Source organism: Pseudoliparis swirei, chromosome 19 (genome assembly GCF_029220125.1).
Source record: "Pseudoliparis swirei isolate HS2019 ecotype Mariana Trench chromosome 19, NWPU_hadal_v1, whole genome shotgun sequence".
Classification (NCBI taxonomy): Eukaryota; Metazoa; Chordata; class Actinopteri; order Perciformes; family Liparidae; genus Pseudoliparis; species Pseudoliparis swirei.
Window position 1 is genome coordinate 15,450,784 of NC_079406.1, and position 26,509 is coordinate 15,477,292.

The 26,509-nt window shown below is 44.8% G+C and overlaps 1 protein-coding gene across 2 annotated transcripts in view; it reads right to left on the reverse strand.

Moving 5' to 3' along the window:
• Nucleotides 1-26,509, reverse strand: part of LOC130209591 (Kv channel-interacting protein 1) — a 51,295-nt gene that overhangs the window by 10,426 nt on the left and 14,360 nt on the right. The window contains exon 1 of one of the 2 annotated variants that reach the window (XM_056439342.1): nt 20,170-20,343. The exons of the other annotated variant lie outside the window; for it this stretch is intronic. Within the exon in view, the coding sequence (XP_056295317.1) occupies nt 20,170-20,227 (58 nt within the window). The 5' untranslated portion in view covers nt 20,228-20,343. Of the gene's footprint in view, nt 1-20,169; nt 20,344-26,509 lie in introns of those variants that run through there. 2 annotated transcript variants of the gene reach the window in all.

Sequence of the window (26,509 nt, forward strand, 5' to 3'; positions counted from 1 at the left end):
CTGGCAGCAGTTTCGCCTGTAAGTTACTGTAAAATGTACAGTAATATGGAAATACAGTAACTTGTAATCAAAATGTAAAGTAATTTGCTAAATGAATTCGTAAAATAACAGGACTTTTAGTGTTAGCTCTTTACCCCAAAACATTTAGGAAACTGTAGCGGAAGCATCTGTCAAATTAACAAGCATGAAAAAGAACAATTTGCAATAAATAAGACAATAGGACATATTCATAATATTCTTGTTTATTAGAATAGCCTTGACAAAAAATAGCATCCAAATAACTGATTCAAATATTCTAGCCCTTAGAAATCAAAATGGTATGGATAAGTTGCATGTGTGAGTGTGTTTTTCCTAGTGAGTGCATGGTTATCGGACAAAATGTGTACTTGATGAACTGAGTAAATACTAATGTTTCAAAAGAAAAGAGCCTCCCCATTACGCTAGGGGGTTTTACTTAACAGAACAATACTGACTATTGAACAATACTGTGTGCTAGCCCAAAACACAAAATAGCTATTACACATATAAATACTGGTGTGAATGAATTTTTTTATGTGTGTGTATTTGTACGTTGTGCATTGTACTTTACAGACTGAGACAATAGTGTTATGTTTCAAAAGGAAAGAGCCTCCCCAGTACGCTAGAGTTTTTTACTTGACAGATCTATGCTGTTGAACAATATTGTGCGCTAACTTCAAAATTTAACAGAAATAATGTCTGGTTGGACATTGTTAAGATAATAGATACAAATAAAACAAAAATAGCCCTTACAAATACAAATAGCAATGTGAATGAGTGAGACACATCCATAGATATGAAGGATTAGTGAGTGTGTATATGTGTACTCATCTGAACTCCATGGACAATGTGAAGAAGTGAGACCCATACATAGAAGGATGTGGGTGTGGGTGTGTGCGTCTGTGTGGGTGTTTGTGTATGTGTGTGTGTGTGTGTGTGTGTGTGCATGTGTGCGTGTGTGTGTATGTGTACTCATCTGAACTCCATGGACAGAGTCAGGGTAGTGATAAACTCATACAAAGTCCCACTCGAAGTCCATGAGCTTCCTCAAGAGGGTGCACACATGCGGATTCAGGGATGTCGCTTTCTTTTGGACCATTCGCCCGCTCTTCTTGCTGGTCACCTTGTCCTGTTGTGCATTTGTCCCTGTCTGGTTGATCCCAACACAGCTTCTGGTGAGCATGACAAGGTAAAACAAAAAGAAATAGTCAAACCACTTCTAAACTATTGTTAATGGCCACCACATATTGTTAGCATAATCATTCTTTTTCCTACTTTATGTTTATAATACATATTAGAGTAGATATATGGGAACATTTTGCTATATTTAGTTTTATATGCATCACATCTTTGGAATGTGCAAATTCAGTTTTTTTTTCTTGTACATAAGTACACGTCTTTATTACAGTAAAATGCAAAATATTATTACAAATCACCTCTGATTAAATATGAGATTGTGTTATGTTTATCACTATGAAACAGATCTGAAGCATTTAGATTGAAAAGCATTAGAATGCAAATAATTCCAATGGCATCTATGAGTACAAATGCTAGTAAGCGTAAGCTTAACCGGTGTTACGATAATTAGGGGGTCTTTTGCTATTTTTTCTACCCTGCAAGGGGTATCTAGCCCCAATAAATCTGATAACCACTGAAGTTGAATGTGTATTTCTGTTTATTTTAGAACCAAAGATAAATCTCTTTTTGGAATTAACTTTATGTGCTCTGTTCTCTGATTGAAGTCCATGTCCTTTAAACAATTGAACTATCAAGCTTGCATCCTGAAGATACTATATCTATCACATAAAGATAAATGCATGGAGGGCTGTAAGGCCCGAACACCTGAAACGAATGACTTGATATGGGATTCAAACTTACCTTTGTATGAATTCAAGTGTGCAGGCAGCCATATCCTGATATTGGAGGTTGAAGTTGTAGTAGCATGCAAAGACAACAGCAAGCCCCAAAACAAACGTTGCTCCTTCGCACACCACGTGGCCCTCGATGCTAACCATCCAACGCTGGTCAGGAATCATTGGACCTTAAACAAAATGCAAAGTGTTAGGCTGAATGTCAAATTTACCATTTGAAATATAATGAAGTGGCAACATACTGCTATATCTTTTTCTGTATTGTACCGACATTTCCAACTGATATTTGAAAAGATTTTTTAAACAATGTAAGCTTCCGATAGATATCAGGATTTTTAATTCAGTGCGGAATGCTACTTGGCCTGTTGATGTCTCTGCAATGCACATACAGTTGCATGCAACTTAGTGACTGTCCCTAAATAGAGACATCTATAGATAAATAATCACCAAACTATTTACAATTTTAAAAGCTATAAAGAGACCTTAATCAGTGGAGAAAAATGGAGAAACACAAGCAAACTAGAATGGGCACTCGGTAGAGCGCATACCTTCGCATATCACAAGATTGGGCATTGAATTATGAACATTTTGGCATTAGTTGCATGCCAATTGGACAAAAATGTATCGTGCTATGGTAAAAAAAGAGTTTGACCTTTCCATGACCTTGACCTTGACCTTTGACCCGATTGATCCCAAAATCTAATCAAATGGTCCCCGGATAATAACCAATCATCCCACCAAATTTCATGCGATTCAAGAACATTTTGACCTGTTCATGACCTTTGACCTTGACCTTTGACCCGATCGATCCCAAAATCTAGTCAATTGGTCCCCGGATAATAAACAATCATCCCACCAAATTTCATGCGATTCGGTTCAATACTTTTTGAGTTCTGCGAAAGATTTTGACCTGTTCATGACCTTTGACCTTTGACCCGATCGATCCCAAAATCTAATCAACTGGTCCCCGGCTAATAAACAATCATCCCACCAAATTTCATGCGATTCGGTTCAATACTTTTTGAGATTTGCGAATAACACGCATACAAATAAATAAATAAATTAATAAATACACGGCGATCAAAACATAACCTTCCGGCATTTTCAATGCGAAGGTAACTACTGACATGGCAGAGACAATATTATTATATAGCCTACTGTGTCTGTATTATAGACTCAACTGTTTATTAACTATTTAAATTTGTGTAGTCATTTATCCAATATATTTCTAAGCTATTTATGAATTAGTATATATTTACAGAAATGTAAAGGTGTGTGTATTATATAAAATATGAAAGAAAAACTCACCACAACTGAACTCACTATAACTGAGGGGCTTAGTGCTTACCTAGAATGATCAACCGAGGGCTATCGGGGAGGGCAAGGGATGTCTTCACAGTTGCTGCTGTGTCTGACACCTTTATAGGAAACAACAATATCATTGCAGTTATAAGTTCATGTTAATACAATTTAGCATTGTTTTAACTATGGCTGCCATCAATTTCACTTTTAAGAAAATTATTTTAAAAGATATTTAAATACTTTTAAAGGCTTATCTGGAATAAAGTTGACTACATCAGTTATACTCACATCTGCCTGCAAGATGAGGGCATCTCTCTGCTCTTTGAAGTGTGCCATCAGTAGATCCAGATGAGACTGACTTATATCATGCACTGCCTGGAAATCTTCAATAATGCTCTGTATAACTGAAGATGGGAGCAACAACTTAGCTTGAAGTTTAAGGTAAAACAAAGCCAAGTTCTTTAGGAAAAGTGACTCATCTGTGCTTTCAGGAAAAACTTCTGCCTGGTCTCCCTCTATGTCATCATTGTTAACATTGGAAGCCCACACCTCAGCTTCTTCATGAGAGCACCCTGCTTGCTCAACAGTATTCTCTCCATTACCTCTACCTGACCATGTCTGTCTGAAAAGATCATCAACTGTACAACCTTTATGTGTTCTTGACAAGTGTGATGAAAACGTGGATATCACAGTAAACACGTTACCACAGTTTTTGAATGGACATATGACTTGTCTTCCCTCTTTAATGTGGGTCTTCAAGTGAGAAAATAAACGTGACAAACTGTCACACTTGACAGTACAGAAATCGAAGTGGCATGACAATAAAACGTCCAACGTTAATGTCCTTATGCCAGAACATCCTTCAATTAATCTTGACTCCCTCTGACCTGGGTGATCTCTATATACATGACATTTTAAAGACAACACTTTGCCAAATGAACGGTTACAACCATGAAAAGCACATTTAAATTTGATGTGGGGGGTGTTTTGGTGAACTTTCATATGCCTTGCAAAGGCATATTTAGTAACACATTCGTGGCCACAAAATTGACAACTGAACATAATGGAAAAATAAGCTAGACTGCTGCCTTTCTTCCCTTGTTAACATGTAAATACTGAATACTATTAGTAACATGTTACTAATAGTATTCAGTATTTAAATATTAACTAAGCTAAGAACAGCTAACTGCTTAGCTAGCTAATGTGCATGCCAACCACATGGAGAAACATGTGCTAACTTAACTAACGTTAGCTAATCACATGTTAACAAAGGTGTTCGAAAACGTAGCCTAAGTTGAAAGTGAACTTACCGTGAGGTAGTTGGTTAGTAGTTGTCCTTTTTTTGTCTGGACTGAAGATTCAGTTGACTTTCCCAAACTGGCGGGGGTAAGACTTTAAAAAATACCCGCGGTGAAGACGTCGGTTCTCCGAGACTTGCACCACTCATTACAAGCAAAAAATGGCGGTGGTGAAAATAAATACAAATATAGCGATATCCTAATAAAGTTGGTGTCTCCTTCACTTGCACGGGAGAAGGAACGGGGTTACTACTGCTGCGACGAGTGAGAACCGATGAACTCACTGTGTCTCCTCCACTTGCACGGGAGAAGGAACGGGGTTACTGCTGCCGCGACCGGAGCGGACCGGTCATGATCGCGCACAACGGTGAAAAATAAATAAATACCGCAACTTTTCTTAAAGTGGTAAAACTAAAGTGACTTGGATGTTAACACACGGAAGACGTTATCATTAAAATAGAAACTCACAATGTTAAAGAATATATATTATAGTTTAGCATAGCTTAGTATTGTTTGCATATAGATTATGTGTAAGATGGAAAACACTGAATGGAAGTTAAAACCTCCAGCGGAGCACTCTGGTGTCTGAGCTGATCTAAAGAAAGATAACAGTGACACCTAAGGAATGTTGATGTAAACCCCCTTCTGCACTGCACTCATCAAAGAAGATGACTAGAGAAAGAGCTCATTGTATTCATTGTTTAGAAAGAGCAATCACAGTCCTTACCTCGTCGGGAGGATAGATAACAAGGGTCCAGATGGGGCCATTTATTCTCCTTCTTAGACACTTTAAACCCTCACTGTCTCTCCTCACTGACCCCCCCTTCACCGATCCCCCTCACACGCACACACTCACACGTGGGAAGAAGCCCCCCCCCCGGTGTGTGGACGACCTTCGGAGAAGATCCAGGCCTCATTTCTGAAGAGATAAGGCCCGAAGGAAGTCTTCTTACAAGAGAGGGTCTATTAAATCAACTATCTCCTCTTCCCCCACCTTTTCACAACATGTGAACTCATTGGCAGACGAGAAGAACCAATGAAGGAGCGGCAGAGGCGGGAGCTGGCAACAAGAACCAATGAGAAGACACCGCCCCCTTATCTCCTGACGAATCAGAACTGTTCCTTTCGGCTATTTAAAATGGCCGCCTGGCCATACCTAAGTGGTCGTCTTTTTTTCTCCAGGGCTGAGGCCACTGGTCAGAGCTCTGGAGAAGGGTCCATGCATGATGTCCACTTGTATCCTGATTTCTGAATAAAACGCTTATAGATGTAACGTAGAAGTCTACCGCTCTTTCTTCCAGTGAGTGTCGTCCAGGTGGTGTGACGCTGTCCAAAACCAACAAATGGTAGCAGAGCGATGGTTGTGAAAACCGGTCCAAAAGACCTGAGAAGGACGAGCACGAGAGACCCCCAGACGGACCACTTGTTCTAAGACCCGCTCCGAGAAACTGATCGAACCGCTGGATGTGAGTATCGAACTGCTAAAATTTTTGACTTGATTTAAATAATAAAATAAAGCGTAAAAGGGAAATCAGGATACAGTTTGACACATAGAAGCCCTCAGATTTAAGTGAGGGCGCCATAAAAGCCCTTTACTACTGCCAGCAGCTTAAAAAGCTGAAAGACGAGAGACGAGTGAAGCGAGGGCTCAAGCCTCCTCAGATTGAAGGAGGCAGATTTAGAAGCCCTCAGATTTATTGAGGCCTAAGCTTAAAGCTGGAAGACGACCCGAGCCCGTGAGGGCAGCCAGAAACCCTCAGATTTAGGCGGTGAGGGCTGAGAAGCCAGAGCCGCTGAGGCCAGCCTCGCTGCGAAGACCGCCTGGAAGCCCTCGGATTTAAGTGAGGGGCCCCTCAGAGCCCTCAGATTACAAGAGCCAGCTGGTTAAAGCTGTTAGGCTGGAGGGCGCGTGTTAAAGCTGTGAGACTGTGAGTGAGGGTGAGCCGATTTAAGCCTCAGCCGCATAGAGGCCCCAGGTTAGAAACCGAGCTGTTTAGGCGACCCAGGCGAAGAGAAGAAGACGGGGCTCGGGTCAGGGGAGGCGTGAGAAAGGGCGAAGGCGACCTCGGAGGCGAGGAAGGCCAGTGAGGGTGAGGGATTTAAGTGAGGGCGCGGTCAAGGCCCTCCACAGAAGACCTCAGATTTACTGAGGTCAGCGGTTAAGCGTTGAGGGCGAGAGCACGCCGACAGGAGGGCGATTACCTGGCCCAGTTACTTTAGGCGGCCAGCGAGTTACTGAGGAAGGCGGTGGAAATTAAACAAGTGTGTGGGAATTAAACACATGTGAAATGAATAACCAGTGGTGAATGTGAATTGTCATGGTGAATCAAAAGTGTCAAAGTGCAATCAACAAAGCAGCAAGCGAACACTCACTGGCGTGTTGCAAGTCTGTTGAATATTGGTCTGAAATTAACGTTGCTGAGTTTCGTGAAAATTGTATGCTGAAAGGATTATGCTTTTGTAAGCAGAACTGCACTGAGTTTGAGAGAAGTACGAGAAGAGATTAGGGAGAATACTACAAGAAAGAGGACGTACAATACAAAGACAGAACAGAAAACAGAACGGAGGAGAAGGAAAGCTGCAAGGAGAAGCAGAAAAGCCAAAGCAGGCGCCTTCCCTCCCGCGCCCACTCTACTGCGCGCCTGTCTCCTCTCACTGAGCAGAGAGTGAGAGCTTGCGTCCAAGAGCAGAGAAAAGAAGAGCCATTCTAGAGAGAACAAATTGATAGAAGAAGTGTTTCTGAAGAATGAGAACGTCTGATTGAATTTTTTTACGTATCATCTGTTTTTTAACATTTTTTTTGAAGTATAAGTAAAAATAACATTGAAAAAACAACAAAAATATAAAAGAACACAATTACAACAGATACCCCACAACTCCCCCAAACCCCCCCCCACCCCTTCCTCCCCCAACCCCTCCCCACAGACTGACAATCCTGACGAACTGAATACTCAACTGAGTACCGACTGAAGACACGACACGACACTGGACTAACAACCATATGACAGGCCACTAGGCAGGACACAAGAACTGTGAGCCACTAGCCTACTACTTGAACTGGGGCAAGAGGAGGAGAGGAATAAAAAGAGGAAAGTATGGAAGAGGGAAGAGAGGAAGAAGAAGAGGAGGAAGGAAGGAGAGGTTATAATGGACAAGGACCCCCCTTGGAGGAGGGAGCCCCAACAACTTGCCAACAACAACAGCCTGCAGCACACAGCACAGCACAAAGAGCACACCACAGCCCCCCAGACAGCAGACCAACAGCAGCAGCACCAACTCATCAAGAGCCACAGCAAGCCACGCCCCACAACCACAGCAAAGCACTAAGCCATTAAAAGCAGTCTCAAGCCACAGCCGCGAGTAAACTTAGTTATGCATAAAAGCTTAGGCAGGAAAAAGGGTTAAAAGGCTTTAGGCAGGACATTATAGTTTTAGTATTAATAATTTTGTAGTCAGAGGTTTAACAGTCAGAACATTTTTCCTAACCATTATATCAACACCACCATAAGCACCACCCCACACAGCCCACCACACCTACTCTCACAACAACAAGCACCCCACGGACCACCACAGCCAAGCACAGCACACAACACACAACAGTGCCAGCACACAGACAGGACTGAACAGCAATGGGCACAGAACCACCCAGAGACACTGAACTCTACTGAAAGACTAAGAACACTGACCACAGACACCCAAGCAACAGCGAAATGTGAGAACTGAACAGAACACATGATGATAGAATGACACTGAGACAGTGGAGAGACTGCAGAAATATCCGGGGTCTGACAGGGACATGACACACTTGGACAAAACTGTGCATAAATACTCCCTCCATCCCTAGACGCCTGAGTGGGACCAAAGACTCCCTACCTGAGTCAGGATCCTTGATACTGAGGGATGGACAGAGATCCATGGAGTGAATGAACAGTAGCTGGAGATTCATGAAAGAAGAGCAGCAGACTGATTGAATCTATGCACTGAACAAGGAGGCCACATCAGTTGGTGATTGAATGAGAGTGACAAGCAGTGATGTGAGTGCACAAGAGAGTGAAAGTGAGTGAGTGTTTGCACAGAGGAGAACACAGAGAAACACAACAAATAGAGGAGAGGTTACTAAATGGGGACATGGTGCACAAATTAACACTTGTATTAGATTTAAACAGACATGTACAGACACACACATACTAGAGAACACTGGAATATTAGAGACACATGCTTAGACACACACACACATATGAAGACAAGAACAACCGGACACCATGCGAAACTTATTTCCAGACACTTTTAGGACTAAAGGGTGAACTGATGTGTGACTGATTCCGATAGCTCCCTAGAGATAGAGTTAAAACTGCGTCGATTCAATTTAATCATCACACCAGCATCCTTAAAGGATGGAACAGACTAGATATATTTTTAAATCATAGAATGGTTGTTATAGGAAGGTGTACTGGAGAGGACGGAGGCTCTGGAATACATTAATTAATTAAATATTTCGTAAACTTGGAAAATGGGCCTTGATTTGGGGCCAATAAATAAATGTGTAACCCGTTCTTTACTAATTAGGCCGACATTATGACATTCCTTACCCAAGCACAATGATGGTGAGTTCAGACAAGACATGGTTCTCCTGCATTGATTTGACAGGCAAGCATTTTTTTTATTTCTCTCCTTTCTTCTAGAAGTTGACTGTTTTGATTGATTGACAGTTTTAGAGAATAGTGGTGGGTTTACTATTGATTTCTGATAAACAATAGTGGTTATTATTACAGTAATGCCGTTAGGGCGCTGGCAATTGATTTCTCATCACCATTTCAAAACTGAGTTTTTTTTTTGTTGTCGGTTTCAAAGATAGTTTTGGGTTTACTGTTTTTGGAAAAATAGTGGTTATTATTACAGTCGTCCGTTGGATGTCGATTTCTCATGAGCTGTTAAGAAACTGACACCTATGTATGCGATGCTAATTTGGCAGTTTTGTTTAAAGTAACAATTCTAGAGGTTGACTGTTTATTAAGATTATTATTATTGAAAAGGACGGATTTAGGAATTCCATCCTATTTCAAAAGAGGGATAGAAGCACACAACAATCTATGTTGACGCCAGACTATTAAGAGGAGGGCCAGGACAAGTACAGACTAATAGATCAGATAGCAGCAGGTTTAGAATCAGGGACCCCAGAGAATCATAAAAAATAATTTTTGAAATCATAAATATGCTTGATAAATGAAAAGATGTAATCTTATTTGTGTTCCTTCCATAGTTGTGGTGATAGTAGATGGGGTTCAACGTCGACAGATTCGAAAAAGAGCCCTACCCTGTACACATAACTTGCAGTGTTTGATCACATCCCATATAGTGCACACAGGCACACACTCAAGGTATAGAGTTACAAGACGATCAGGTCCGACAACGGAACACATTTTAACAAACTGCTGGGGAAAGTTGATATGCACTGGGCATAACCTACAAGTTTGGGTCTATATATCACTCTCAGTCTCAAGGATTGGTCGAGAGAGCCAATCAAATAATTAAGAGGATATCAAAGGGGCGGCCCACTGGTACTGATGACCATGAGAGCATTACCAGGGGGGAAGACGCCACCAAGTGAGTTGATAACAGGAAGAAGTATGCCAGAGCCACCCAGAGATGGAGGTCATATGCCACTTCTGGATGTCTGTAAAATTGAAATGTCAGAATACATAAAAGCTCTAATTTCTCTCACCAAAGCTCTCTCAAACCAGGTTGTTCGAGCCCAGACGATCGATCAGGAGGCAGCAGAGCCAACCAAAGTAAAAGTAGGTGACTGGGTCAGGGTCAGGGTTCACAAGAGGAAGTGGACTGAGCCTAGGTGGACTGGTCTGTACGAAGTGAAGGAGGTTACTTCACATGGTCCAGGTCAAGGGTAAGGCAGAGGCACCTTGACACCACCTGACACATTGTGCCCCAGCCACCTGTCCAACAGGGACATTGACAGAAACACAATCAGATCGAAAAATGTTGAGGACCAGAGGTCGTTCCGTAGGTGTTTCGGGGAGCCTGATAGCCCAGCTAGAAGTCCCCCCACAAACCACTATAGGAATAGTTGTGAATGAGACAAACTGTTCTAATAGTCATGGGACTAACCCTTGCCACTATCGTAGGATTATTCATTTGAGGTTTAGAGAAGAACCTGCCAAAAAAGACAAAATAGAAAAGATTAGGGAGAACATTGTTATTAATGTATGTTGCATGAGAGCGACTGTATGTTAATATTATAAATTGACGAAGCCAGTTGAGTTAGGACTTAGAGTAGGAAAGACAGGAAAAGAAAAGTAGGAAAGACAGGAAAAGAAAAGTTGCAAAGACAGGCAAAGAAAGGTTGGAAAGAAAGGAGACAGAAAGGAGACAAGAAGGAAACAGAGAGAGACAAATGAGAGAAGAACTAGACAGAAAAGAGAGAGAAATCGCAAGAAAAGAAGACTCTTATTGTGAAAATACTTGGTTAAGCGACTTGACCGGAAGTGACATTTTGACCGTGGGTTAGTGACATTTGACCCCTCCATTGTTCTAGCGGAACTTTGAACTCATCACTAGGTGTTAAAGGCTGGACTCACCTTTGAGTGAGGATTGGCTGACTTTGAGTCTAAGACTCTGGGGATTAGAGATAGCAGTCTCATCAACAGATATCTCGATGCTGGAAGGCGGAGGAAGCAGAGGAGCCAATGAAGAAGCATCCCTGAATGAGAAACTTCTAACAGAAAGAAGAGGTTTCAAACAGGATGTCCCCAACCACCACCAGAGGTTTGCAGGTGCTGAATGCTGAGACAACAAACGTGACGATGACCAGTGATGGCTGTGTTGAGTTCTCTCCACCTTCATGTTTATGAATCAAATGGAATTTGCTTCAGAAATAAGGAGGGAGGGAGTAGAACTGAGATGCTGATATGCTGCTTAAAGGAGATCCCTTATGTCCCGCAGGTGAAATTAGACTACATTGAAAAGGCTTAAACAAGACACTTGGCATTTCAAAAGAAACACACTCACCTACGCACACACACTTATACTCAATCACTCAGACAATTGAAGCAGCTACCAAGAGTCGTCCTGGAACCATGAAGAAGCAACAGTCATGAAGAGACACCATAACTTACAGACCACAGTCGCCAGAGGCAATAAAGTAGCTGACCTCTCAGAGGAGAGAGCAGCAGCTGGGTTAAACAGATGACAGCCGCTGCCATACCGGGACTCCCGGAACTTGCATTTGAGGACATCAAGCTCATGCAGACAGAAGATCCAAAGACAGTGGTGAATTGTCTAAAGAAGAAACTGATACTGAGATATGGTGGTAAAAGGAGAATCAGATCTGACAATGGCACACAGCTTTGCAACCAAACACTTATCACATTTAGAAACAAGCACCTACAAGAAGTTGAGAAATATTTCTAGAGAGCACATTCACACGGAGCAGTCTATTGCCCAATCACAGGTGATAGTCGCGAGAGCTAATCAACAATTGAAGCAATTGAGACAATGATGGCTAAATTATCACCAAGGAGGGAGAACATTTCTCTCCCATGAGTTATTGACATGAAGACCCATGCGGGGTCAACAGAGAGTTAGGAGACAGTCCTAGACTTGACAAATTTCAGAGAATATTCTGGGAAAAAATATAACTGACCAGATCTAAGTTTTTCTCCAAGTAGGTTGCTGAAGCCCACTAGGAGCCAGCTGATGAGTCATCAGTGGAACCAGGTGACTGGGTAAGACCGAGGTTCACACATGAAGTGGACTGAGCCCAGGTGGACAGGGTGTTTTGAAGTCATAGGACTTCACAGCGCCCACCAGGTGAGAGGCTTCACCAAGAGGAGCACCGATAACACATTGTACATTTGCAGATCAGCCGCCGAAGAATCACAACCAGCCGCTGAATAGTTGCCTCATCAGGGTAATTCTGACTAACAGATGTGAGGTCACTTCCACATTTCTGCCTGAGACATTAGAGCGAGAGTTAGGACTGCAACATAGGAAGATGTGTGCAGACAACATTGACTCTCACTGCTCACCGTCTCCTGTCATTAATGGCACCTATGTGCAAATGTTTTGTTTTTCCCCATAAGCTGTTTTAGGGTTCGAGCACGAGAGGAGGGGTGCTGGACGAATACCTGCCTGCTATCAGATCCTAGTAGGATTTGAATATTTCTATGCCCTAGTCAAGGGCCATAGATAGGATCAATGCATTTATCATAACCAGTAAAGATAAATAAAGTTAGATTGGATTGGATAAGTAATTGAGACTCTGTTGGACGGACGGATGGCCATTTAATAGATGATTCCTCCCACACGGTGAGAAGCTGTTCCTCCGACTCAGTTAAAATTGCGAATTCAAAAGAAAGTATTAAGATACTTATTAAATATAGAAATTAAAATACAATTTTCATAGTCAAGTGTCACATTCTGTATAGATCCGGCCTAGTGGCTGTTGTGTTGTGTTTTCTCATTCTCTTCAACAGCTACACCTGTCGCTCCAGCATCGACCTCCATCGTGTGCTGACTGCCTGCTGTGAGGACCTGCCATGAGGAGCTGCCCACAGGAGCATCGGACACCATCATCACCCGGCTCAGAGACTGAGGAGCCAATGAAGAGCACGCTCTACCACCCACGATGCTGCCGGGAGGGAGTCATGTCCAGGGCCCATGCGACACCAGTGAAAGAACAACAACAAGCCTGGCCAGGACGATCCAGACGAAATCAAGTTCGAGACCACCGGATAAAAGACCCCATCGACAGCCGGAGGAGACGCTGACGAGGAGCAGAGGAGCAGAGGAGCAGAGGACCAGAGGACCAGAGGACCAGAAGGACTTCCAGGACCCAGACCAGGATGAAGCAGATGACGCCGACCAGCCAGGGTTGAAGCAGATAAGTTGCAGCGGGGACCGGATCGTCAACTGGTTATCAGGATGCCAACCTGCTACTCACCAGCCGCTAGGATGCAAGACCCCCCCCCTGCCTGACCACTCTCAATTTCACCTCTTTCCTTCGACACCTGCACACTACAGATTTAACGCACACAGACATACTGACTTCCCTAGGATGGAAGATCTAAGAGGGTGGATCGGAGTACCACATGACAGAAACCACGCCCCTGTTTCCAGCCCTAACAGAGAGAGACTCTCTCCCCGAGAAATAGGTATCTTACAGGTCTTATGGGACCTTAATCTAGGCTACGAAAGATTATATTTCAGGAGACTCATTCGTCACGCAAGTGGCAGAGCTAAGACAGGACGAGGAGACCAGGACACATAGCCACTTAGGGAGGCCAGGCCATGACAAGATCTGGCATCAAGAGGGAAATAAATATTCCCAGAGGACCATCCAGCGGATGTGAAAAGAGATTGTTAAAGAATATATATTATAGTTTAGCATAGCTTAGTATTGTTTGCATATAGATTATGTGTAAGATGGAAAACACTGAATGGAAGTTAAAACCTCCAGCGGAACCTCAGTGTCTGAGCTGATCTAAAGAAAGATAACAGTGACACCTAAGGAATGTTGATGTAAACCCCTTCTGCACTGCACTCATCAAAGAAGATGACTAGAGAAAGAGCTCATTGTATTCATTGTTTAGAAAGAGCAATCACAGTCCTTACCTCGCGGGAGGATAGATAACAAGGGTCCAGATGGGACCATTTATTCTCCTTCTTAGACACTTTAAACCCTCACTGTCTCTCCTCACTGTAACCCCCTTCACCGATCCCCTCACACGCACACACTCACACGTGGGAAGAAGCCCCCGGTGTGTGGACGACCTTCGGAAGATCCAGGCCTCATTTCTGAAGAGATAAGGCCCGAGGAAGTCTTCTTACAAGAGAGGATCTATTAAATCAACTATCTCCTTCCCCACCTTTTCACAACATGTGAACTCATTGGCAGACGAGAAGAACCAATGAAGGAGCGGCAGAGGCGGAGCTGGCAACAAGAACCAATGAGAAGACACCGCCCTTATCTCCTGACTACCGATCAGAACTGTTCTTTTCGGCTATTTAAGATGGCCGCTCACTATGAACCGTGGTCCTCTTTTTTCTCCAGGGCTGAGGCCACTGGTCAGAGCTCTGGAGAAGGGTCCATGCATGATGTCCACTTGTATCCTGATTTCTGAATAAAACGCTTATAGATGTAACGTAGAAGTCTACCGCTCTTTCTTCCAGTGAGTGTCGTCCAGGTGGTGTGACGCTGTCCAAAACCAACAACAAGATTGACAGAGGAATTGCAAAATTCTGCTTTGGCTACTCATTTATGAGAACTTCAAAATAGTTACTCTCCCAAGATTCTCAGCGGTACGCAGTAAACTACTGTGAAAAGAAGCACTTGACCGTTAGGATCATGGAAGCAAGCGTTATAACTCCCAGAATGCATTGCTTTTACAGCATTATACAGTAATAGCACAATACAGTATGTTACTGTTAGAATTTCACTGTAAATTTACATCAAAGTGTTACAGTGATACCCTTTGCGCATGCGCCAGCTGAAAATCAGTTGTTTACAAGGTGAAGACACTTTCAGGGCAGTATGGTGGTGTAGTGGCTAGCACCGTCGCCTCAAAGCCAGAGCGCCGTGGGTTCAATTCCCAGTTGGGGCTTTCCTTCTGTGTGGAGTCTGCATATTTTCTTAGTTAGTTAGTTAGTTTATATTTTGAGTTGGACAAACACAAATTAATTTAATGAATATCGTTATTTTATTTTAGATGTATTCGATACAAATGAGTTGGACTAACTTAATTACATTGTATTGCACTGATGTGCTAAATTTGAGTTGGAGTTGCATATAATTATTGGATGGAAAACCTGCCAACAATTTAATTGAGTTCATCCAATGAGTCATTTCTTTGAGTGTAGAAGCAACTCAACTGGCCGTGGGTTTCCTGGTGGAGGGGAGGAAGTATCTTGAATCTGGATGTCAGGTGCAAAAGCTGCACAGCAATTCAAGGTCTCGTTCTGGGATGCATTGTTTTTCACATTACACATCCAAGTCAGTGGACACGGGGACGATCTCTGAGTGGCCTTTGGGTGGTTCACTGAAAGTCCAATGACACACTCGCTTGAACACACACACGCAGATAGCCACATTCTAGCTGGCGTGCACACTGACATCTTCAACCTGTCACAAGCCCAGGCTGTAGTCCCCTGTATCTACAAATCCCCCATCATTATACCAGTCCCCAAAAGACCAGACACACCCACCCTTAATGACTTCAGGCCAGTGGCACTCACACCAGTCGCTATGAAGGGCCGAGAAAAACTAGTCCTGACACACATCAACCACACGGTCCGGGACAATGTCGACCCCCTCCAACCGATCAGTGGACGACGCGTTAGCAATAGCTCTACACCACACTCTGCAACACCTGGAAAGCCGCAGAACGTATGCCAGGATGAGTTTCCGGGACTACAGTTCTGCCTTCAATACCATCCGCCCGGGCAAACTGATCAAAAAACTGACGGACCTTGGCGTCCCAACTCCCTCCTGCAACTGGATCCTGGACTTCCCGACAGAAAGACCCCAGGTGGTGAGAATGGGAGGACGGGTGTCCACCGAGCTCACAGTCAGCACAGGATCCCCACAAGGCTGCTGCCCCAAACTCTTCACCCTCTACACCCATGGCTGTGCCTCCACTCTGGACAACACCATCCTCATCAAATACGCCGATGACACCACCGTCCTGGGGTTCATCAAGGGGGGCGGGGACGAGTCAGGGTATAGAACCCGGTGAACAACATCCTGGTTTACGGAGAGGAGAACCACCTCGTCCTCAACACATAATACTGGACATCAGGAAGAACCCTCCCCCTCTACAGCCTCTCATCATCAAAGGGACTGAGGTGGAGAGGGCCGACGGCTACACATTTCTTGGAATGCAAGGAACATCTGACCTGAGTTGGACTCTTACCACCACAGCCACAGTGAAAAAGGCCCAGCAAAGGCTTTACTTCATCAGGATGCTCAGGAAGCTGGTCTGAAGCGTCGCCCTCTCACCCAGGTCTCCAGAGGACTGGTAGAGAGCATCCTCACCGCAGGCATCACTGTGTGGTATGGAAACACCACACAGGCAGCGAGGAAGGCTCTGCAAAGACCAAACTTACTTCCATGGACTCTATGTATGTGAATCGCTGTTGGAAATAAGCAGGTGGAGACTCACTCCACCAGCTCTCTCTCTGCTCAGACACAAACACTGCACACACAACCTGAGACACAGCAGAGCAGACAGCGTCATCACCCACAGAACACGATTCTTCAACAGCTTCTTCCCTGCCACAGTCAGACTGATAGCTAAACTAAACTATTGAAAAATGTGTAAACAATAACCCAACACCACCTCAGCTCCCTTATTCAATGCTATTAAATTCAGTTTATTTTGTATAGCCCAATATCACAAATTAGCTTCAGAGGGCTTTACAATCTGTACACATACGACATCCCTGTCCCTGAACCTCACATCGGATCAGGAAAAACTCCCAAGAAATAGAAACAATATTTCAAGGGGAAAAAAGGGAAGAAACCTTCAGGAGAGCAACATGTGCATGTATCATGTGCAATATGTGAAATACTACTATCTGTGAAAATTTGCAATATTCTAATCTGTGCAATATCCCCATATAACCTTCCTCCACCTCTCAACATGTGCAATATCCCCATATACTTCTCCCCTTTCCTCTCTTTTTCTTTTCTTTTCACAAGCTAGGAACAGCACACAGGACTAGCCTATTTACTAATATTTTCGCTCTCCTTTTTATGCTGGGAACCTGTTTTTAAAACTGTATTTAATAGTGTACATACTACAACCTTATGTATAATGTGTTTTTATATGTTTCTTATTAGAGAGTGTTTTTACCTCTGTTGACTGGGAGAGCCCTGCACAATCATTCCAATGTGTCTGGACTGTTGGTCTCTGCACAAATGGCAAATAAAAACCTTTATACCTCGATACTTGATACCTTGATACATGCATGCAGTCGCTCACCCTCAAAGAAAACAAACATGAACTCATTATTTCAAAGGTCATCGATGAAATATCAAGCACAAGTGTGCATAAAAGATAATACACTCTGGTGCTCACACATCCGTTTGCTGACTAACCCTTACTAACCTAACAGCCTGTGAATGAGGACTGGAGTGCTGGAGGGCGTTTGCAGTGTTTGTGGGATTGTGTGTATGCAAGGCAGAGACACACACTGACATCCACGTGTCTCCTCCTCATATGCTAGTGCACCGCTGATTATGTTTGGAACGAGTGCGTCAAACACAGCTCATACACACGTAGATAGCAGCATGCCAATATTGATTTTTGAGGAAATATATGTCTAATCTGCAGAAGTACACAGACACCCACAAAGGGACATGTACACACACACACACACACACACACACACACACACACACACTGCAGGATGCCAAGATAGGAGAATGACGAAATGACTTAATAAGCACTCACGCCAGCTAATGGGTGATGGAGAAAAGGCTGAAATTAGAGGAATAATAGAGGCATAAAAGAGAGAGGAGAGGGAAAAGAGGTATGTAGATGAGGTTGCCAGGAGCAGCAGATTGTGGCAGTGCCATGTGAGTGTGACGGGGGAAATTAGAAGTAAAAATAAGGAGAAACACGCGGAGCAGGAGCGGGAGGGAGAAAAGGGGGATCAAGAAGCAGAGGAGAAAGCAGCAGAATAAAATGGAAGAGAAAAACATGAGAACGAATGGGGAGAAAACTAAAAGAGGTTGATGTGAGGAAGCCGAGAGCACAAAGAAAGCTAGATGGGAGAGGGAAGCATATGAGTGACAGACAGAGAAGGATGGGAGACAGAGAGATGATTCAGACATCATTGCTGCAGGCAGCATCCTAAATGAGTAATTTAGAGATGCGGGGGCGGAAAAAGAAATGAAGATGTCACCGGGGAGGAGAGAAAAATGCCAGGGGAGAATATTGCGAGAGATGAGTTGTCAGAGGTCACCACGACAGATGGGAAGGAAAACAGCAGCTAGCCCGCCAGATGAAAACAGGCAGACAAAATAACAGGTGGGAGAAGAGTCGAGACAAAGAGACGCCGCCGGGGGGGAAAGTGCACATGACAGAAAATAAAGGAAGTTGAGAGCGCAACAAGCAGCCTGGTTGAAAGCTGACAAGCAGGCACGAAAATATTCAGCAGGGCACACACACATTGTTTTCCCTTCTTCTCAAGAGCCCAGTGATGAGCTCGTACTCAGAGGATCAATCATTGTAGGAATCTAATCTCACATTATTACAGCCGTGCACCGTCTCCCTTTCGGTGTCACAAACCCGGATAAGAAGTTATCTGCAACAGAATGGGCGGCTGCACACGTACAAGCCCTGCTGCACTAATCCTGCACACAGCCAACATGTTCGAGAGAGAGAGAGACGCTGAAGCAACACAGCACAACACCAGAATTACAAACAACCTCCAAATAGCCCCGGCTCCACATGCCATTCTTTTATGTTTTTTGCAGGGCATGTGCGGAGGTTAAATAGGCTCAGCTTTCATTTGCATGACGAGTCAGATTCAGCACGTTTGCAAAATGTGAGTTCATCTACAATCACCTCATTATTCAAGATAGCGATACATTTACACCTCAGCTCTTTATCGCCCATGAGGAAAGGTGTTTGTTCTGTGCTTGTGGAGAGCAAAAAAAAAGCTGTTTCAAGAGATGAAACGAGACATATGCCCTCACTAAAAACATCATGAATGGTCTATGTTGCACTGACAGACCAATCATAGCCAGCCTCAACAACAACAACAACAACAACATTTAGACTGCATACAATTAATAGGGCATATTTTCATTCAGACACTATAGTCTCTGGCTCAGTGTGCCAATTTGTGCGGTTGGATTTCCTTAGATTTATGTAAATGAGGTCTACAGGCTTTTGCTAGTATGAGTAAGGACCGAGTAAAACATTGCTCACAGGCAACAGGTCTTCATGAAGAAAACATCCCCACAGTTTCCACCCTACCCGTCTCAGCCTCTTTCACATGTCCTTGACTTACTTAGGAATATCCCAATCCCACTAAACCCTTCCCCCCAAATTTGACATCTATTGTTGCCATAGCTACCGTGCTTCCAAGGTAACAGCAAGACAGAAAAGCAGTGTGTGAGCAGAGTGACAAATACCTTCGACGTGTGTGCGTCACACAGCAACATACACATCGCTCAACGACACACACGCACGATGACTCAAACACGGTCAGAGAAGCTGTCTCTCACTCACCTCCCTCAGTTTGCTCTGCGCGCGCGTGCACACACACACGCACACACACACACACGCACACACACACACACAAACGCACTAAAACTTTGTTGTAGAATGAAGAGATGCTCTTTTTCCACCTGTTGGTCTCTCTTTCACACACACACACACACACACACACACACACACACACAAATACACTGTAAAAGACACACACACACACACACAAAAAACTCTTTGTTTTACTGCATCATAACTGAAATACAAGCTTGTTGTTGTGCAGAACACGTACACGCGCTGTATATTTGTGAGTGTGTGTTAGTGTGTGTGTTTGGAAGATACAGGAAAACACATTGTCAAAAGTTTCAATGTCTAAATGTACATGCATTGTATTTATGTATGTTTATAAGCACATGCATGTGTGTGTGAGTGTGTGTATTCCCTCACCCCTGGACAGCCTCCTGGTCTTGGTCTGCACGGTCAGCGTACCCACAACAGCCCCCATGTTTGCTGTCGTCGTCGTGGAAACAAGCCTGTCTGTCTGCTGAGGTCTGTATCTCTCTTATGTCACGTGTTTGGACGGTTAGAACGCACGCACACACTCTCTCGCCCTCTTTCCTCTTCTCATCCTCTTCTCCCTCCCTCACTTCCTCTCTCAATGGCTGCTCGCGGCAGAACACCCTCTCTCATCATCCCTCCTTTCGCGCTTTCTCGCCCCATCTCACGGGGCTCCTCCTCCCTTTGCCACTGCTCTCTCTCCCCTCACTCTCCCACTCTCTCTCTCTCTCCCTTTGATTCCATTGTTTTATTTTATTATTAAGGGTTGTAGCCTCTCTCTCTCTCTCTCTCTCTCTCTCTCAGTCTCTCTCCCACGTACATCCGCAAGCCAGGAGCCAAGCAGAGCATCCGTGATTCAGTATGAAATTACCAGGATGCTGATTCACTAAATTATAAATGAATATGAGTGTAGCCATTGATTTGTAAATGATAACACAAAACAAAACAAAAAACCTGCATGTTACATTTCACACGTAGACGGCATCTGTTGCCCTCGGATGGAGGACACATATGCAAATAGATACAGCCTGAATGTGAGAGGTAAATATGAATTATGGAGTGAAGAGAAACATTACATTTTGTTCATGAAAAGACCACTTCAATCCATCTATACCTCCATTCGCCATTCACCTCATCCATCATTTCTGGTCATCCATCCATAATACACCTGAACAGGAGATGGATAAAGGGACAGAGAGATGTGTGAGTTGTGGCAGATTGACTCCCAGAGCAGGGAGAAAGAAAGGAAGGAAGGAAGGGAGAGAGAGAGAGAGACAGCAGGCAGCAAGAGAGCATAACGGAGGGAAAGGGCTTAAAGTCAAGAATGTAAAAGGAGTGAGAGCTTAAGGGCAGGAAAAGGCAAGGGATGAGAAGAAGGAGGTATTCAATAGGGAAGGAATAGAGGGATCATGACGAGTGTCAGAAAATACTGCAGGATTGCACGCTCTTGCCTGTGAGGGTGTTAGGATCTGGAGTTTGTGTCTCGTTTTGTGTCTTGTTTTGAAGTCCTTGTGTCGTCTGTCTCCCTGTGATTGTCTGCCCTGGTCCTGATTGTTTCCTTCTGTGTGATTGCTAGCCCCGCCCTCATTGTGTTCACCTGTGTCTCGTTCCCCGTTGTCCAATCACCTCCGCCTGCCTGTGTATGTAAACCCTGTTCGTCTCATTCACAGTGTGGCTTCGAACCGTTTGGTCCACGTTTTGTCATCCTGTCTAGTTTGTTGAATTACATATTGGTTTTGCAGTAATTGTCGGCGTTTGGGTCCTCTCTCTCTCGCTGCGACATCCGTGACACCTCATGACAGAGGGCTACAAACACACCCACACGATGCAATCACGTTTTAATTAAAGCCTGATCGATAACAAGGTATACGGTCTGACTTGATAGCAGTACAACGCTCATTTTAAGAAAGTTACATATTACATTACATTATTACATGTCATTTAGCAGACGCTTTTATCCAAAGCAACATATGACACAATGTGCTCGTAGAACTGGAGAATACTTTACAGACAACAGGCAGACACAGAGTAGTCTTCAGTCTACTCTGTGGCTGCCTTTCCTTTTTAATAGTAGCAGAATCTAATGACAAAGAAAAAGTGGAGTAGTCCATCAATGTTATAGTGTCATTATACACTGACAAATACAATCTAATGAAATACAATACACATGTCTACTTTTATGACAATCATTCAGTGAATGGTTAGTGTTGTGTTGGACTGCATAATAATCTGGGTGGATTCTAATATTCGGTCCTCGTGTGTAAACAAGGACACAAAGAACAATAAACACCTATCAATATAATAAAGCCTGGTACAACACCACCATTAACTATGACCCGAATAATAAACTGACAACCAAAACTGAACATTATTATTGCCACTGACAGAATAATATTGGACGATAGTGCATTAGTGGATAGAAGCAGGTTGAGTTATAGAACACATTTTAACTTCTTTATTTGTTGTTTGGTCTAAGTTTAAAATGGGCTTTAACAACTATAGTTGTGTAATAAATGTAAGGAAGAGAGCACTAAATACTCGCCAGCTCTAAATACTGCATTTAGATAATATCAACACTTAACAGGAATAGCTGGATGCTCGGATCTCATCCACTCATGAGGGCTTTCAAATATAAAAGCAGCTAGCCTGAGGACCTTCCATGTAAACGTGTCATTGTCAACTATGATCAAAGTCAATTTGCTTAACCCTTTATCGGGCAAGTAACCATATATGGGCACTTCCGCAAGCTGCATTAACAGTGTCCTTCCTGCACTTCAGTGAGCTCAATAATCACATGGACTTCACCCAGCCAATAAGCACAGATCAACCACTCACTGCAACCGCCTTTGTGACATTTGACCAATCAGCAGAGACCAGAGGTAAGTTTCATTTACACATTTTTCTAAATCGTGGAAAACACAAATTTGCAGCTCGACTCTTTCTACAATTTCGGTCCAAACAACTAAACTGACCTTGGTAAGTTGATGAAACTCACAGATGTTATGCTTGAATAGGTGTGCTGAGTGATAACATGCGTGTTGTTTGTACAGGACTTAGTAAAATGAGTGAAATTACGGCATGAAAAATTAGGTCACCATATTTGCTTATACACCCGGTTTCTGCATAATGTTGAATTTATATGAAATGACCATTTTTGGACATATGCCCTCTGCAGTAACAAGACATACTTAGTGTATTTTCTTTCAAAATAAGGCAATAGAGAGAATGGCGCCGTACGTGATGGCTGCTGTGTTGCGAGCTCCCGGATTTTGTAGTAGTTTTTTGTTATTTATTCTTCTTATTGCGACTATTTTTGCACAAAACGTTAGCAGCCAGTTAACGTACGACAGATGCACACTTCTGGAGATTGGATCGGCAGTTGCTCGCCGCCTACCAGAGTTTTTCAACTCTTACTCGGACGTCCCGCCAGGAACAGTAGCGGAACTATCTCCGTCCATTTTAGGCGCGATCTCACGCAAGCGTCGCCGACGGAGGGGGAAGCGAGCTGGCGTGCTGGTCAGGCTGAGACGTCGAGCCAATCGACCCCCACTACCCATCATTTTACTGGCAAATGTACAGTCTTTGGACAATAAGCTATGCGAGCTACAGGCTCGTATTCAATTCCACCGGGAAACTAAGGACAACTGCATCATCTGCCTTACGGAGACATGGATGTCGGAGGAGGTTACCCTCTCAGCCATCGAGCCGGCAGGATTTTCCGTCCACCGCGGACAGAACAAAGACTCTCTCTGGTAAAGATCGTGGAGGTGGGGTATGTCTCATGATAAACAGATCTTGGTGCAACCAAAGTCATGTACATACTCTCAAGTCGTTCTGTTCCCCGGACCTGGAGTACCTAATGCTCATGTGTCGACCATTCTGGCTACGATTCGGGTTTACAGCAGTCACCGTAACTGCTGTGTACATTCCGCCTCAAGCTAACACGGACATAGCGCTGAAGGAACTCTACGGGGCGATCAGCGAGCAGGAGTCGGCACACCCCGAGGCTGCTTTCATTGTGGCGGGGACTTCAACAAAGCGAACCTGAAGAAAGTTCTCCAAGTTCTACCAACACATAACAAGCAACACGCTGGGGAGCGGATTCTCGACCACTGCTACACTCCCTTCCGGGATGGATACAAAGCCCTCCTCCGCCCACCGCTCGCAAATCGGACCACCGCTCCATCCAACTACTCCCGCCTACAGGCAGAGGCTGAAGCAGCAACCAATCGCTGTGAAGGAAGTGCAACGCTGGTCGGACCAATCGGAGTCTATGCTACAGGACTGCTTTGAACGTGCTGACTGGGATGTGTTCAGGGTCGCGTCGGACAACAACGTCAGTGAGTACGCGTCCTCAGTCACCGGGTTCATCAAGAAATGCATAGATGACGTTGTTCCTACCAAGTCGGTTCGGATTTATCCCAACCAGAAACCGTGGATAAATGGCGATGTTCGCGCTGCACTCCGACGCGTAACACCGCCTTTGACTCGGGAATATGGCGGAATACAAAGAGCCCGCCACGACCTCCGAAGACCATCGGCTCTGCCAAGCGGGAGTTCAGGAACAAGGTGGAGGAAAAGCTCAAGAGCCATGACGTGAGAGGTGTGTGGAAGGGCTACAGACAATCACGGACTTCAGAGGAGAACCAGCGGTGAAGAGAACTCCTCTACCTCCCTCCCAGGCGAGCTAAATACATTCTTTGCTCGGTTCGACGTGACGGCAGCCCGCGAAGGCAGCGCTGCCGAGGAGACCAGCCTGCTGATCATCTCAGAGGCTGACGTCGCAAAGCCTTCAAGCGGGTGGACATCCGAAGGCGGCAGGTCCCGACCACATCCCGGCGCGCCTCAGAGCATGTGCAGACCAGTTGGCAGGAGTCTTCGCAGACATCTTCAACCTCTCCCTGTCCCAGGCTGTTGTTCCTGAGAGCTTCAAGATGTCCACCATTGTGCCTGTCCCCAAACACCCCAAGGTAACCTGCCTGAATGACTGGAGACCCGTAGCCCTCACCTCGATTGTCAGTAAATGCTTCGAGAGGTTGGTCAAGGACTTTTCAAGATTCAAGATTCAAGATGTTTTATTTGTCACATACACACACAGGGTGTGCAGTGAAATGAAAGTGGCAATGCTCAGCAGGAATGTGCAAGGGCAACAAGTACACACTATTTACAAATAAAAAACAACACAATATTTACAGTAAGTGTGTGTGTGTGTGTGTGTGTGTGTGCCTAAGAGGGGCAGTTGTGTGGGTCTATGTGGGGGTCCTGGTGAGGTCGGAGTTCACAATCCTGATGGCCTGAGGAAAGAAACTCCGTCTCAGTCTCTCTGTTCTTGCAGCGTGACTACGGAGGCGCCTGCCTGACCGCAGCAGCTGAAACAGTCTGTTGTTGGGGTGGTGAGGATCCTTCATGATCCTGCCGGCTCTGGTTCTGCACCTCCTGGTGTACAAGTCCTGCAGGGTGGGAGTGTAGTTCCAATAGTGCGCTCAGCCGAACGCACTACTCTCTGCAGAGCCTTCCTGTCCTGAGCGGAGCAGTTGCCAAACCAGGCTGTGATGCTTCCTGTCAGGACGCCCTCTACAGCTCCAGAGTAGAAGGACTGAAGGATCCTCTGGGAAACTTTAAATTTCCTCAGCTGCCTGAGGTGGTAGAGGCGCTGCCTTGCCTTTCTCACCAGAGTGTCTGTGTTTGTTGACCATGTCAGATCCTCGGTGATGTGGACTCCCAGGTATTTATACCGCTCACCCTCTCCACAGTAGTCCCGTTAATCCCCAGTGGTGAGTACGTCCTCTGTTGTTGTACCCTCCTAAAGTCCACAATCAGCTCCTTAGTTTTGGTGACATTCATGATGAGGCTGTTGTCCTGGCACCAGAGTGACAGATCAGCAACTTCCTCCAGGTAGGCCTTCTCGTCGTTGTCGGAGATCAGGCCCACCACCACTGTGTCATCCGCAAACTTGATGATGGTGTTGAGCTGAACCTGGCCACACAGTCATGTGTGTACAGGAGTACAGTAGGGGCTGAGGATGCAACCCTGGGGATCCTGTGTTCAGGGTGAGGGATTTGGAGGTGTCTGCCCACCCTGACCACCTGTGGCCTGGCGGTCAGGAAGTCCAGGATCCAAGCACACAGGGGGTGTTCAGTCCCAGCTCAATCAGCTTGCCGCCAGTCTGGAGGGACTATGGTGTTGAAAGCTGAACTATAATCAATGAACAGCAGTCTGTCATAGCCCCCTCTCTGGATGTCCAGATGAGAGAGTGTGGTGTGCAGTACCTGGGGGACAGCATCATCCGTGGATCTGTTTGGGCGATAAGCAAACTGCAGCGGGTCCATGGAGGAAGGGAGGAAGGCGCAGATGTAGTCCTTTATCAGCCTCTCAGTGCATTTCATGACCACCGAGGTGAGGGCCACCGGTCGGTAGTCATTCATACATGCTGGAGAAGCATTCTTGGGCACAGGGACAATAGTGGATCTCTTGAAGCAGGCGGGGACCACGGACTCAGCCAGGGAGAGGTTGAATATTGTGGTGAACACTGGAGCTAGCTGGTTAGCACAGGTTCAGTACTCGCCCAGATATGCCATCTGGACCTGCAACTTTCCTGGTGTTCACCCTCAACAGAGCCCTCCTCACACTGTGCTCGGTCACAGAGAGTGTGTGTTCATCCCCAGCGGTAGAACTCACCGGCTACGCTTAACGGTGTTGTTGTTAGCGGCGAGCTAGCGCTGTTGTTGCT